Here is a 14,100-nt window from a genome sequence, read left to right on the forward strand (position 1 = left end):
GCACGAAGCTAATCAAATCATTCAAGATTTGTAGTAAACTGATGATTTTTACCTCCGATTTGCAAAGAAGCAATCTTAATAGTTCTTTAGATAATATTTAGAGCCATTAGATCGGCTGTTTTTGTATAATCTTCCCCATCGTTGTCCACTTTTCGGTTTTCCTTTTCTCCAATGCAAACGACCAGAAGCAGGATGATGCAATCACTCTTGTTTAAAGCGAAACTCACACTGCGAATTTTCAACAGTAGATGTGGGGACAGAAGAATTAGTTGTTGTTTTTTCTGCGTTTAGGCTTGAGGAACGGAACCTCAAATTCGCCATTGACTGAAGCACCAGCTGAATAATGCCGGGTCACGCACACTTAAATTTTTTTACATCTTATTAGATGCACATAAAGGGAGCGTCGCAGCTCTCGCAAATTTACGTGGAAGAACATTTAATATTGTGTCTAAAACTCCATGACATGGAATTCATTGAAATAAAAAAAAAAGAATTTTGTAGCAACCCACCGCGACTTGAACCGAGAATCATTGGATCGCAAGTTCGTCTGTTAATCGACTGAGTCACAGAAGCATGCATCTGCTTGGCCGGTAAAAGGTGCATTTAAATTTATACAGTCGCACCAGCTAGCAGAACGCAAGTTACAGTCGAATCCAGTAAAATTCAAGCTCATCCAACATTAAGTCATTACAAATAAAATCTTCAGTCTTTTGACAAATTAGGTCTTTTGAATCACATCGTACGAGAAATCAGGTCACCTGATAAATTCAAATTTTTTTTGGAGTGTAGGATAGCGAGTCAATTTCACAAAAATTTCAATATCTTTATTAAAAATGGGCGGATTTCAACAAACTATGACTTGTTTAATAGATATTACTACAAAATTTCTAAGTTTTGAGATCTAGTTACTCTTGAGGTTAAATATGCAAATACAAAGGTAAAAACAGAAGTAAATTTGTATGCATGTATGTAACGGCATAACTGTATATATGTATTTTTAGATGGGGAATGAGTATAACAACTACTACAGGGAGTACGGACTCAAATTGCATCATAAGAAAATATTTAGCAAAATTTATCCATTCAACCGATCATCTTCAAATATTTAGGGAATAAAATCAAAGATATAATTTAACTTTTCCCATGTTCAATATCAATACCATGCCCGAATGACCGAACCTTTCTCTTAACACTACTCATAATGTATTGTCCATTAGACCCCCATGTTTTTGCGTGGGAATCCATTTTTTCTTCATACCTTCAACCGATTCTACTTTCTTAGGATATTTTTGAAGCGCCTGCTTCATGAAGGCTAAGTACTTTTTAATTGGCATCATTTCCGGTGCATTCGGAGGATTGAAATTCCAAAACACCTTCCGAGTAATGACACGAAGCTAAATCTGTCCAGCAAGCGTAGGACCATTGTGTGACCTTAGAACACTTTTGGAGGTATTGCTTTATATATACATTTAAGTTTCTTTTTACGCGGGGGATACGCACTGCGTAACTTCGTAAATCCGCATAAAAACCGGCAGACTAGCAAAAATTTGGTTTATGCCGAATATCTCCAGATGTGATGCAATTAAAAAAATTGTTTTCAAAACGACTTTGGGACTTCCTAAATCGAACTTTTCTTGATACCAAATGTCTTTGAAACCTCGTAACTTCGGAAAGTCGCGTAAAAATACCACAAAACTGAAGATTTGTTTTTTGGATAAAAATTTGTTTTAATGCCAATTGTCTTTGAAATGCAAGAAACGTTGAGATATGGTGTAATCTAAAAAAAGTGGGAAAAAACGAATTTTCGTCTTAAAGATTTTGCGACCGCATAACTTCTGAAATCCGCGTAGAAAAAAACGAAAAATTGAAGATATCTTTTTTATGTGAAATGTCTTAGAAAACTGGTGAAAATCAAAAAAAAAAAAATGAAAATAATCGAAAGTGTTGACTTTAAAAAAAAAATCGAGATAACAACAGATCTCGACGTTTCATTCAATTTCTACGAAAAAACAAGAAAACCTCGTAACTTCGGAAATCGCGTAAAAAACGCTTAAAAATCGCTTAAAAAGGACCTCATTGTACATACCCACTCAGCAAGCGATTATATTTTTTGGTCGTTGAGCGTTTGTTGAACGAAAATAATAGTTTACTTTGTAGGAACGGTTTGTTGTTGTTTATACTCCTACTAAAATAGTATGGATATTTGGTGTTATCTATATATATATATATAGAAAGAAAATTGGTTGTTATTCTATATAAAGTAGAAGTATTATACAGATATATAATGTTCATTTAAAAAAATAAGTGGATAAAAACTTCCAAAATTCTTCAGTAAAACTAGTCCAAGACGGCTCCAACCAGGCATGCCCAAACAGTGCACTGCACTGCGTGCTTCATATAACCACCGCCACCGCGTGTCCGTGTATTGAGAAAGCCATTGCGTGCCAGTGCTCGTGGCGCTGTTTTATTTTCGGCACTGGTGTTTCAAGCTTCGGCATACACCGAAACCGCGTGTTTTCATTTTCGTTAAACACCGGAGCCGAGTGTTTTCAATTTCGCGAAGGCACTGAAGATCACCCATGCGTTGGTTATATTATCAATCAATTGAATTCAATCAGACGCGTATTGATGAAAAAAGAATTAATCATTCAAACGCATTTTTCGTCATACCGTGGCGCTATAGGCGGTTATAGTACAAGCAACGCATATGGCAAAATCGGAAACACCCGGCTTCGGTGTTTGCCGAAGTCAGGAACACTCGACTTCAGTGCTGCCCGAAAATCCAAGCACCGGTATTTGGCAATTACACGACCACCGCTACGGGTGCTTTTTCTACTGCGTTCGGTGTGTGTTTTTCAACACGGGCACGAAGCGTAGCATTCAATACTTCTGATGGTGTGCTCACGAGTGAAGGTGAGTACCGTGCAGAACGGATCCGTGTTTTTTGTAATGCCTGGCTCCAACTCCTCATATTGAAAATGGCTCTACAATGAACCTCTGTCTGAAAGATTTGTTGGACGAAAAAATGGTGATCTGTTTCAAAATTGGCCTAAGCGGGTACCTATTGATCGTACCGGTTGTCACAAATAGATTGCTCTGCATTCCACATGAGCAAATAGATTGCCAAATCAGGTATTTTTTTCTAAACTTTAACATCTTCGAATTTCTAACGTTTTTCGAGTCATCAAACCTATGGCATGCAGTAAAGAACACGAATTCCGGAAGCTATCGGAAGTCTACTTTCACATACGTCTCGTCATCTATATTGATACAACGCTATTTTTCAACATTTGTGTGTAGAGCTTCCGTGCGCGCGTTTATCCTCAACATATTCTTCCGTTCACTGCGATTCGGTACCTTTAGAACTTTTCAATTTTCTCGTCACATCTCTTAAGCAACCTTTGAATTCCTCTTAAAAGCTTGAACTACCCTCTTGTGATCCTTCACACTGTACAGAAATCAACTTTGTCCACATTTTTTGACGAATGACTACACCTTTCTTTACTATGCTCACCAGGGTGCATTTTCAAAATTTCACGACACGAATGTGTAAGGAAATTACTCCAGATTTGATTTCTCAATAACTTTTTCCCTGTTTGAGTATTTTCTTTAGTTTTTTTACGAAACAAATGAAAGAAGGTGTAAGATTGTATTTAATACCATACACGAGACATGAAAAACAACCAAATCTATAAATCCGTTTGCTAACTTCAGTCTATGAAAACCCATGAACGAAGGCACATCAAGTGCGCAGGCTGCCGTCTACACCAAAATAGTGGAACTACACCCGCACTCTAAAAAAATTTGAATTTTACAGGTGACTTAATTCCTCATACGATGTAATTCATAAAGACCTAATTTGTCAAATGACGGAAAATTTTATTTGTAATGACTTAATGTTAGAATAGCTTGAATTTTACTGGTTTCGACTGTAACTTGCATTCTGCTAGCAGGTGCGACTGTATGAATTTAAATGTACACACCAAAAAAAAAAATTAATTTTACAGGTGACTTAATCCCTCATACGATGTAATTCAGAAAGACCTAGTTTGTCAAATGACGAAAATTTTATTTGCGATGACTTAATGTTAGATGCAGGTGCGACTGTATGAATTTAAATGCACCTTTTACCAGCCAAGCAGATGTATGCTTCTGTGGCTCGGTCAATTAACAGACGTACTTGCGATAAAAACGATTCTCGGTTCAAGTCGCGACTGTGGTTCTCGGTATTCTTTTTTTATTTCAATGAATTTCATGTATGGAGTTTTAGACACAATATTAAATGTACATCCACGTATATTTGCGTGAGCTGCGACGCTCCATTTATGTGCATCTAAAAAGATGTAAAATCACATGTTTTTTAAGTGTGTACCTTCACACTTAGAAAATGTTACATCTTCGTAGATGCACATAAAAGAAGCATCGCGATTCACTTACATTCATATTACAAAGGATGTAAAGATAAGTCATATCATTAACTTCACAGTCAATTTAATTGAAGCTTACATTGATACAGACGCAAAATTTATATTTACATGTTAGTAGATGTAATATTGTGTCATCACCGAAGAAATTACGGCTCATTTGAATTTACGTAAAGTGTAAATTTCGTTTTTTCTAACAGTGTTTTACCAACGAAGCAGATGTATGCTTCTGTGGCTCAGTCGATTAACAGACGTACTTGCGATCCAATGATTCTCGGTTCAAGTCGCGACGTTGTTGCTATCAGTATTCTTTTTTTATTTCAACGAATTTAATGCATGGAGTTTTAGACACAATATTAAATGTTCTTCGACGTAAATTTGCGTGAACTGCGACGCTCCATTTATGTGCATCTAATAAGATGTAAAATCACAGGGTTTTTTTTTATAAGTATGCGGTGTCCTATACTATGAACCGTCGACCCGGGATAAGCTAAGATGAGCCGTTATTAATTATACTAAATTCAGGTTCTGAAAGTACCGTGAACAATGACCAAAACTTCTAATGCGGAACTTATTTTGACATCTTGGAGAAAAGCTTAATTGATTTTCACCAGGGTTGGCGATTCAATGCATAGGGCACTTGTCTTATAAGCCAGTAGTCGTGTGTTCGTGATCTGGAAGGACTCTCAGTGTCAGTACGATCGTAGTAGCACCAGCCATGCAACAGTACTTTACACTTAGAATCGACTGCGAAGCCGGTTCAAACTGAAAGTCAATTTTCACCACTGGAATATAATGTCACGGCTTTGATTCTAATCGATTTGAGTTTTTGAGATCTCAAACCATCTCTATAAACGACGTTGCAAAAAAAATACTTGAAAATTCTTCTAAATTGGACTCAGTGGTAAAAAACATTAAAATGGAACTCACTGTTATGGTATAATGCAAAAATATCATTAAAGCTGATTCCCGTTTTATTTATTTAAACACGTTTTTCAATGTTAATGAAAATAGTGAATAGAGTTCTGTCAAACTTTGTTAAAATAATTCAAGACTCGGAGTACCAATTAACGTTGCAAATCGATTCAACTTAACGAATTGATCAAACGTCTGAGAAAAAACTGCTGTTTTTTCGCATATGATGAAAATGCATGATGGCCTCGATCATGCAGTTTTGGATGAACGTGATCAGCATATTTCTTCAGTAACCCCAACAAACTAAACAGTCCTTTTCAGGGCATGCAAAATTCTGAAAAAGTTTTGTTCAAATTAATATTTTGCATGGACATTGGCAGTTTATGTGGAATATAAAAACTGCTGCCTAAATATTTAAAACAAATTTGATTTGATAAATAATGCAGTGATTTTGACGAAAGTTGTAAAAATTAGTTGTGTTAAGGGTAAAAACGAAAAAGGTCTGACTGAACCCATCTGGAAAATTCTTTAAGAAATATGTCTAAAATTCTTTGACCAACACATTGTCTTTCTACCTAACCACAATTATGGAGGGACAAATATTTTCAGATATGTAAAAGAATTCAATTATCAATAATTAAACTGAATGTTTCTATAAATATTCATGCAAAACACATGCGGATTAATAGAAAAAGGTATCATTAAGCACGTTTTATATATAGAAATTTAGTACACGGTGCCGCTAGTTACCGAAGAAATACACAAGAGAAAAAATTGCTCGAAAAATCGAAATTGAGAAAATTAATTCTTGCACCGAGAGACACTTTGGTGAACTAGAACAGATCTAAAGTACTAAGAGAATCTAATAACCTAAAGTAGGGAAAGGATAGAACTGTAGCTTTCAGATTTTAAAACATTGGACAGAAGGAACTTAGTGTCGTGGAAAAAAAGTCAGTAGAATCGGAAGAACGCAAAAATTCCGGAAAAAATTTGAATCTTTCTCTCAACCAAAATAAAAAACTAATTACAATTTATTTTAGCAAAATATTGAAAACCCAATTGCTCAAAATATTAAAAGTCACAATTTTTTTCTCACGCTATTTATTAGGCAAATATCTTATGCCATGAAGGAGAAGTTAAATTTTCATGTTTGTGTAACCTTTCTTGTACGATGAAGGCAATATGTGTAATTTATCCTTTGATATGTATGTGCTCTCTGCATCCGTAACTGAGATCTACGCTCCCTATTTTTGCCCTTCCGCACCACTAGTTTCCAGTTCTACTCACTACTACGAAGCCTTCATGGATGCGTGGCACGGTTGGCAGTAGTGCCATAAAGCAGAAACGTAAATATTTGCAGAATGTATTCACGCAACATGCTTACCTCAAAGGCCTTTGCAGTTCTACTTTGGGTCTGTTGCGGATGCCTGGGATGCAGTTAGTGATAGTACTCCAGCTACTGCATCCACCGCCACAGTCCACAGTCCACAGTTCGTTTTGCCTATGCACCATGGCTTTTGGCAGAATACATCGGCAGGCTCGTGCAATATGTGCTGCCAATTGGAAGCCTTCGAGCAGTTGCACTTTTGTTTGTGTTTATGTTAGAGCTGTACATTTCGCTTTTACTCATATACGCACAGAGCTCTGTGTTTACCTAACCTGATTATAAAATTTGATGTATGTTGGAAACGGGTTTTATCAACTGGGTACGATGTAGGGTTCTATGATTAGTGGAGACTTTAGAGAAGTCTTTTCTACACGCAGAGAAACAGAACACATTAGATTCCATATGGAATCAAATTTAAAATTTTGATTTAATAAAATCGAAAAGTTAGCACGGACCTTAATGACAAAATTATAAAAGGTTCTAAAAATAAAAACAAACAAAAACGAAAAGTTAGCAAAAGGACATATTAGAATTAAATATTTTCTCGAATTCAACTGAATCTTAGCTTCAAACTCATGGATTTTTTTGGATCTTTAGGCAGTATACATTCGTTTTTCTTCGTCGTAGCATCTACGTAGCATCCATATCAGAGCTAATAAAAAGTCATTTTCATTGACTCAAAATAAACAAAAATGACGAGAAAGAGTGACATTTAACTCTCAGTTACGCTTGCACATTATGAGAACGAGATCCATTTCTAGTAAACAACAAAAGTTTTGAAACAGTAGTTTCAAAATTGGGGTTTTTCTTTCATTTGTCCTTTCAGTCATTTTCGGTTGTCAGTGAAACCCTCAAACTGTACAGCGCCGATATTCAACTAAAGCTTTGACAATCGAAAATGACAGAAAATGATTCACAATGATTTTTATCTGTTGGTGCTCAAACCTGTAGTAGTTTTGGTTTCCAAAGAGGTTCTGAGGTGTAATTATCTCGATTTATCATATTTTATCCACTCTTTATAGCCAAACGCACAGATCTTCAGTATATCAGTGAAAGAATGAGAATCAACATTCTACATGATTCTTTTTTTGTTTGATTAGTTTCTTCCCTCATCGGGTTCGTACATCAACAAAATTAGGAAAACTTGCCGGAAAAGTGAGAAAAATCCATATAATTGTTTTGTATGAACAATGTAATTTTCCGTTGAAAAAGTTGTCTATGCTTGCTAGATCTACGATTGTTGTTTGGCGCGCAACGAGTTGCACAAGTGTTTGGCCGTCGAAGAAAAGAATACTAGATCTTTGAAAAAATTGTTTGGCGCGCAACGAGATATTTTGTGTGGAGATTTCACATGCATACTTGATGGATGTGATTCGTCATTTCGAACCACGTGCTAAAATGGGTATCAACATCATTGCTTACTAATATCGTTTTCGCTTGAGAAAACTGAAACTGACCCAAGGTAGTTTCATCAAACAAACACTTTTCACGAAACTGTGTTGATTTCGCACTTAGCAACGGGGGATTGAGTAAAACTGATTTAAAAACCAGGTTCGAAACTGACTCGATTTTCAGTTCAACAACATTGAAACTAGGTTCGAAACTGACTTCGAACAAACGGTTTGACAGCAGTTAGAGTGAAAACTGGGTTAGGTTTGGCATCAAGCGACTCAATGACTGTTCTAGAGAACCGTTGTAGGCAGGAGAAGAAGTTTTGATATCATTTACCAGTTGATGAATTGTGTTCAATGGAGTCAGATGAATAGTATTGGTCATTGCGGGGGCAAGATTAACAAATCAGAAATTTTTTTTAATGAATCAATGAAAAGATTGTGCTGTAGAAGCGCTAAGGTCAAACTAATAGATTTTCCTTGCATTTTTCTTTCTAATGATTCAAATTAGACTAAGCGAACACAGTAAGTGGATATTAGATATCAATGTTCAAGATGATTACCATAATGAATTAAGAGTGTTATTTCATATTGCATATTCTGTGAAGAATGTTCAAACTGGTAAGATCAATATCAAATTTCAATTTAAGCGTCGTCTCCAAGCAATCAAAAGTTCCACAGTACCTGTAAATATCCACTTTATTAGATCTCTAAAATACGCATGGTACTTTTTGATAACTTGAACGTACAGAACAGATTCTGAGATAAATTTAATTTTTACGGATGTCGGCACAGTTTTACTGACTTTCAAACAGCTGAAAATTCGGTAATCCGTTCAGTTAAAGTTTTATTTGCTGAATGATCAGTATAGTTCCACTGAACTTCGATCTGTCATAATTCTAATGACTTCTTCATCATTCAATACCGACGTTCGGCAAAATTTACAAAACAATTCTAAACATAAGTAAACGTCTTGACCCGTAAAGTATAACTGTTTTTTGGAAAATTGTATTAGAGATCTGGGAAAGGAAGGAGCAATTTAGTTTTCAAAATATATTTCCATCCGAATAATTAATTTATTTGCGTGTGATGAATGAATTGAATTACATTTGCTGTCCAGAAATAATTTATTCAAATAAAATGATCAAATATCTTTCGGATGCAATTCAGTAGATATGGGATATGGGATCACCCATCATATTTTTAGAGTGCTGAAATAAAATGTTGTAAAAGGTTTTTTGAATATATTCACTAAATGAAAAATTACCGCTAGGAATCAGTATTATCTATTTTTTGCAAGCAATCAATTCGCACCACTATTTTTTCTCTACAAATCTAGAAAATTTCACACTCACGTAAAGTCCGAAAATTATGTTATTTGACAGATCTGTATTTCTGCTGAATGTATAATGATGGTTACTGAAATTCTTCATTATTTTTTTTAATTTTCCGAATATGTGTTAGAACTTTCACTGAGTTCGTCAAGAGAAATGACATTTCAGAGTTCACAGATCGTGTCAGTAAATGATAAATAACCGTAACTTTTACATAGGAATTGGATAAATTTTACGTATCTTTCAGTAAAAATAATATTTTACAGATCGTTGCCGCAAAAATTATTACCGAACACAAAAATAGACATTTTTTGTATATAAAAAACTGCTTCAAAGTTTGTTCTGTCGTGTGAACATTCACGTATGAGCAATTCCATAAAACGGACTGTTCAGAATGGAAATCTGTGTATTTGTTCAATTTTCGCTTAACAGAAGTATTTCATATTTTCACATTAATCTTTGTTGATGTTTCTTTTTTTGGAGCTAAAGCAAGTGTGTGTATAATTCCGTTGATTGTAGGTTAAGTAATCAGAAAAATAATGGAGAGAAAAGTTAACCACTAAGTTTTTCGACAATTCTTCTGATGAGACGAAGTTCGACGGGTCAGCTAGTTATGAATATAAATAAAACTCATAATGTATCATTATTTATATCAACTAGGCCTTTATGTTTTTGCCTTTACAATCACTGTGAAAACTGACTTTTGAACGGAAGCCCTGCTGGCCGAGTGTCGTATACTATTCGTCTCAGTTCGTTGAGATTACAAAATGTCTGTGTGCGTTTGATTACCTCAATTTTCTCAGAGATGGATGAACCCAGGTTCTCAGATTTAAATCAAAGGTCTTATGGTCCCATAGACTTCTATTGAATTTTATCCCTATCCGACTTCCGATTCCGGAATTACAGGGTGATATGCACCAAAGAAATAGAAAAAAATGTCACTCAATTTTCTCTGAGATGGCTGAACCGATTTTCACAAACATAGATTAAAACGAAAGGTGTTATTGTTCTATAGCTTGCTATTGACTTTCAACATCATTCGACATCCGATACCGGAATTACAAGGTAATATGTGCAATTTTATGAGAAAATTCGCGCTCGATTCTCTCGGAAATTTCATAACCGATTTTCACAAACTGAGATGCACATGAAAGGTTTTAAAATTCTATTAAAAATCCCCGACAAATTGATACAGATGCTACTTCTGGTTCCGGTATTACTGCGCGATAAATGGAAATATTTAAATTTCATGAGAATTTTTCCACAAGTGATGGAGAAACGAGCTGCAAATTTGTATAGACCTCATTTGTAAATTCATCTAGTTGCAGATTTTGTTAGTAGGTGGATATATTAACCTATTTTGAGACTACTTGTCTTCTATTTTCGGTTCCGGAGGCATCGATAATAGTGAAGAAAAGCTTCAAAAAGATCGACTTTGATTTCTCAGCAACGGTCAAACCGATTTTCATAAATCATGATTCAAATTGAAGATTTCATTGTCTTAAAATAGACTGTGCAATTTCATCCAAATCTGACTTTTAATTTACGGCGATGAGTGTCAAAACTTTCAAACCGTCACACAAAATGACGATGCAAAATCGCTACGTGCTGGTACGGAAGAAGGAAACATCATTGAAAAATCTATATTTTTCAAGAGAAAAATCTGTATCAGAGTATCCAAATTCTGATAAGAAATTAAAGCGCAACGAAAAGAAAAAGTTATTAAATCGAATCTGAAAATGATAACTACTTTTTGTTTAGGGATAGCGTTTATTTTAATGTAATTGGCAATCATTTCTTCTTACTATTTTCAATTATGACCAAGGCCATCATCTTTCCATCATATCAGAAGAAATTAAAAAAAAACATAAAGAATAACGCTGAAATAATTTCAAGAAAAGGTCATAAAGATAAACCGTTATTAATAGATATTTGTAGTGTTTGCCATCCTTGTTTAAAATTTCAAACCTTCTTTTGGTGCGTTGATACAAAATAAAGAAAAAATTCTTATTAATTTGACCTAACTGTTTACAAATTTAAATGGTTATGTTACTTTTCTTTACGTTTCGTCTTAGACTCGTCAGTGCAGAGCAGTTCAAATTGAACTGCTTAGTGCAAACTTAAACAGTTCAATTTGAACCGCTAAGTAGACGTAAAGTTAATGCTATTTGCAAAACACTTTTCAATTGGCACCGAAGTGTCGTGTAACCATACCTGAATCGGTCAGTATTAACCGAAAAAGACGTTTTCGTTTGGCACGTCAGAAAAGACATGGCACGTCGGTAGCAATTGAAAAAGTGTTTTGCAAATAGCATTAACGTTACATCTGCTTAGCGGTTCAAATTGAACTGTTTAAGTTTGCACTAAGCAGTTCAATTTGACAAATTTCTTGGAAGAGTCTTCTAGCGATATTTTTGAAAATATTAGTAATATGTTAAGAAATGCATTCATTACACCACTAGTTGGATTAAAAAAAAATTTTTAACAACGATGATTATTTATTAAAAAAATGTTATTTCTAATATTCAGTCATATTTGATTAACGGAACCTTATATGTTTTGAATTCAATAACAATTGTACTTGATTGAAATAAGATAAATTTAATATTAAATCACAATACATTTGAATTCAAAATTGGTTTTATTTATCTCTAAATGTATTTTAATCGAAGCGAAATAAAAGTAGGCGCAATATGTTTAAGCTTAAATTTTTTTTAGCGTGTGCAGAGTTAAACTATGATGAAAATGACTACTAAATACTAGACGTCAAAATTTTTCTTTTGCTCGTCGTGAACCTCTCCAAGATTTCCCTCAATTAACCCCCATCGAGTTGATTCCTCATTTTATTCTACTTTTCCACTCATCTTAACAAGCACTCATTCATTCATTTTTTTCTGTTTTCATAAACAACAGACTGGCTTCAGAGCGCGTTTCATCGATAAGTTTTTCCACTCGCGGTGCTCACCCTTTCCAGCAGAGAGTGGGGTGCAATCTGACTGCCATTGTACAGATAAGGGCTACATAAAGCCATCCATAATGTCCGAATATTTTCACTGGAATTTTTCACCACAATAATGCTATGCAGATTATTCGGAATCGTTAGCTTCTCCCTTCGTCGTCCCCGCGGCAAAATAATGTACAACTTTCCACCCACGTGCTCCCTTCTTTCGATTGATGGTTCCTTGCTGTGTTACCTTCTCAGTCGCTAGTAGCATAATGGTCATGCAATTTTTGCTTTTATATGCATGCATTTCCTTCCAGCAATCGCTATGCAAGGCATGTGAGGCACAAATATGCAACAGCATTTGCGAGGGAATGCTCTGCCAAAATACAACAACGTGCTGATGTTGCCGCTGTTACAAAGTGAGCGGTAGGGTGTTCATTCCATTCATATAATTTTTGATTTATACAACTTGCTTTGGAAAGTACAGAAAAGAACATCTCTTTGCTGTCTGGATATGTTCAAAAATGATTTCGACGGGGTTGAATTTCCCAAGAGCTCATTGAAACTAACGGAGGAGAAACAGGAAATTGAAATGTCAATATTCTGTTCGAAATACCGCCAGGGCATCCCTAAGCCCTTGCACCCTCTAAAATCTATAATAATTCAGTACAATGTTCGTGGTAAACTTCGGCAACGGAGGAAAAAATCATCTCAATTTTCCCCCTCTTCGATCCAACAAAGATTCCACTTATCTGCTTTGTTCGTTCGGTTCGCGTTCTGCAAACTATAACAACTTCTTTTTTTTATTTTCTCCAGCCAACGGGAGTCGGTGAGTCATCCACCCCGTCACGTCGGGATTCATCCAAACCGAATTTATTTGTCAGATAAGTAGAAATACACGGACTATAACGGGAGGTGACTTGGAAGTTATAGTCGGAGAGCAAACGGAACCATCGCGTACTTTTATTTTTCTCCGCCATCGTTCGGATTGTGGATAGTAAATATCATTTCTTTTTATTTTATTTGGCATTATTGTTATGGTTCTGTTTTTGTGCTTTTGGTTATACTTCTAATCATTGAAAGGAATGAGCTAAAGCGAAATGTCGAGGGCAAATTGAGGGAGGATTTACTACTGTGGATTTGATTGAATTAGATATAACTGGTGGCGCAGTTTTCGGTGTATTTCACATAAATCATGTTTTTGATTGTTGACCCATTTGTGATACTTGAATTTTCATACTTTCTAGTATCTAAAAATAAGAGTTCAATTTAAATAACCTAAATAGTTAACGAATATCAATCTTCGCAACAGTTTATTTTAGAACGTGACAATGAAAATGTTTTACAAATCTTTGTCTGATCAAATTTTGTTTATTGCTGTCGCAGGTGATTGAAGGAGAATGTTTTTGATTATTTTTACACGTTTTAATAAATGGTTACAAGTAACCAGGTCATAGTGCAGAACACTGGTTTCGCAAGCCATATGTTGTACGTTCAAGTTCATACCTGAAAGCTTTCTAAGGCGGTTAAAATTAGACTTCTCGATAGTTATTTCTTATCAAATAGGGTAACGGTACCCCCATTTATTTCAACCCCAGTAGTCATATCCTACACGAAAACCATAAGTTAGAGTTAGCTCTGTTGTCTCTGCTCGATCCATTGAATCTAACGACAAGACTGGGCAGAACCTAATCCTGAATATCTC

At 35.2% G+C, this 14,100-nt stretch overlaps 1 protein-coding gene across 1 annotated transcript in view; it reads left to right on the top strand.

Moving 5' to 3' along the window:
• LOC131429173 (uncharacterized) overlaps positions 1-14,100 on the top strand; it is a 107,470-nt gene that overhangs the window by 5,094 nt on the left and 88,276 nt on the right. The window contains exon 2 of the mRNA XM_058593221.1: positions 13,212-13,224. Within this exon, the coding sequence (XP_058449204.1) occupies positions 13,212-13,224 (13 nt within the window). The remainder of the gene's footprint in view (positions 1-13,211; positions 13,225-14,100) is intronic.

This window comes from Malaya genurostris, chromosome 2 (assembly GCF_030247185.1).
Source record: "Malaya genurostris strain Urasoe2022 chromosome 2, Malgen_1.1, whole genome shotgun sequence".
NCBI classification, from domain to species: Eukaryota; Metazoa; Arthropoda; class Insecta; order Diptera; family Culicidae; genus Malaya; species Malaya genurostris.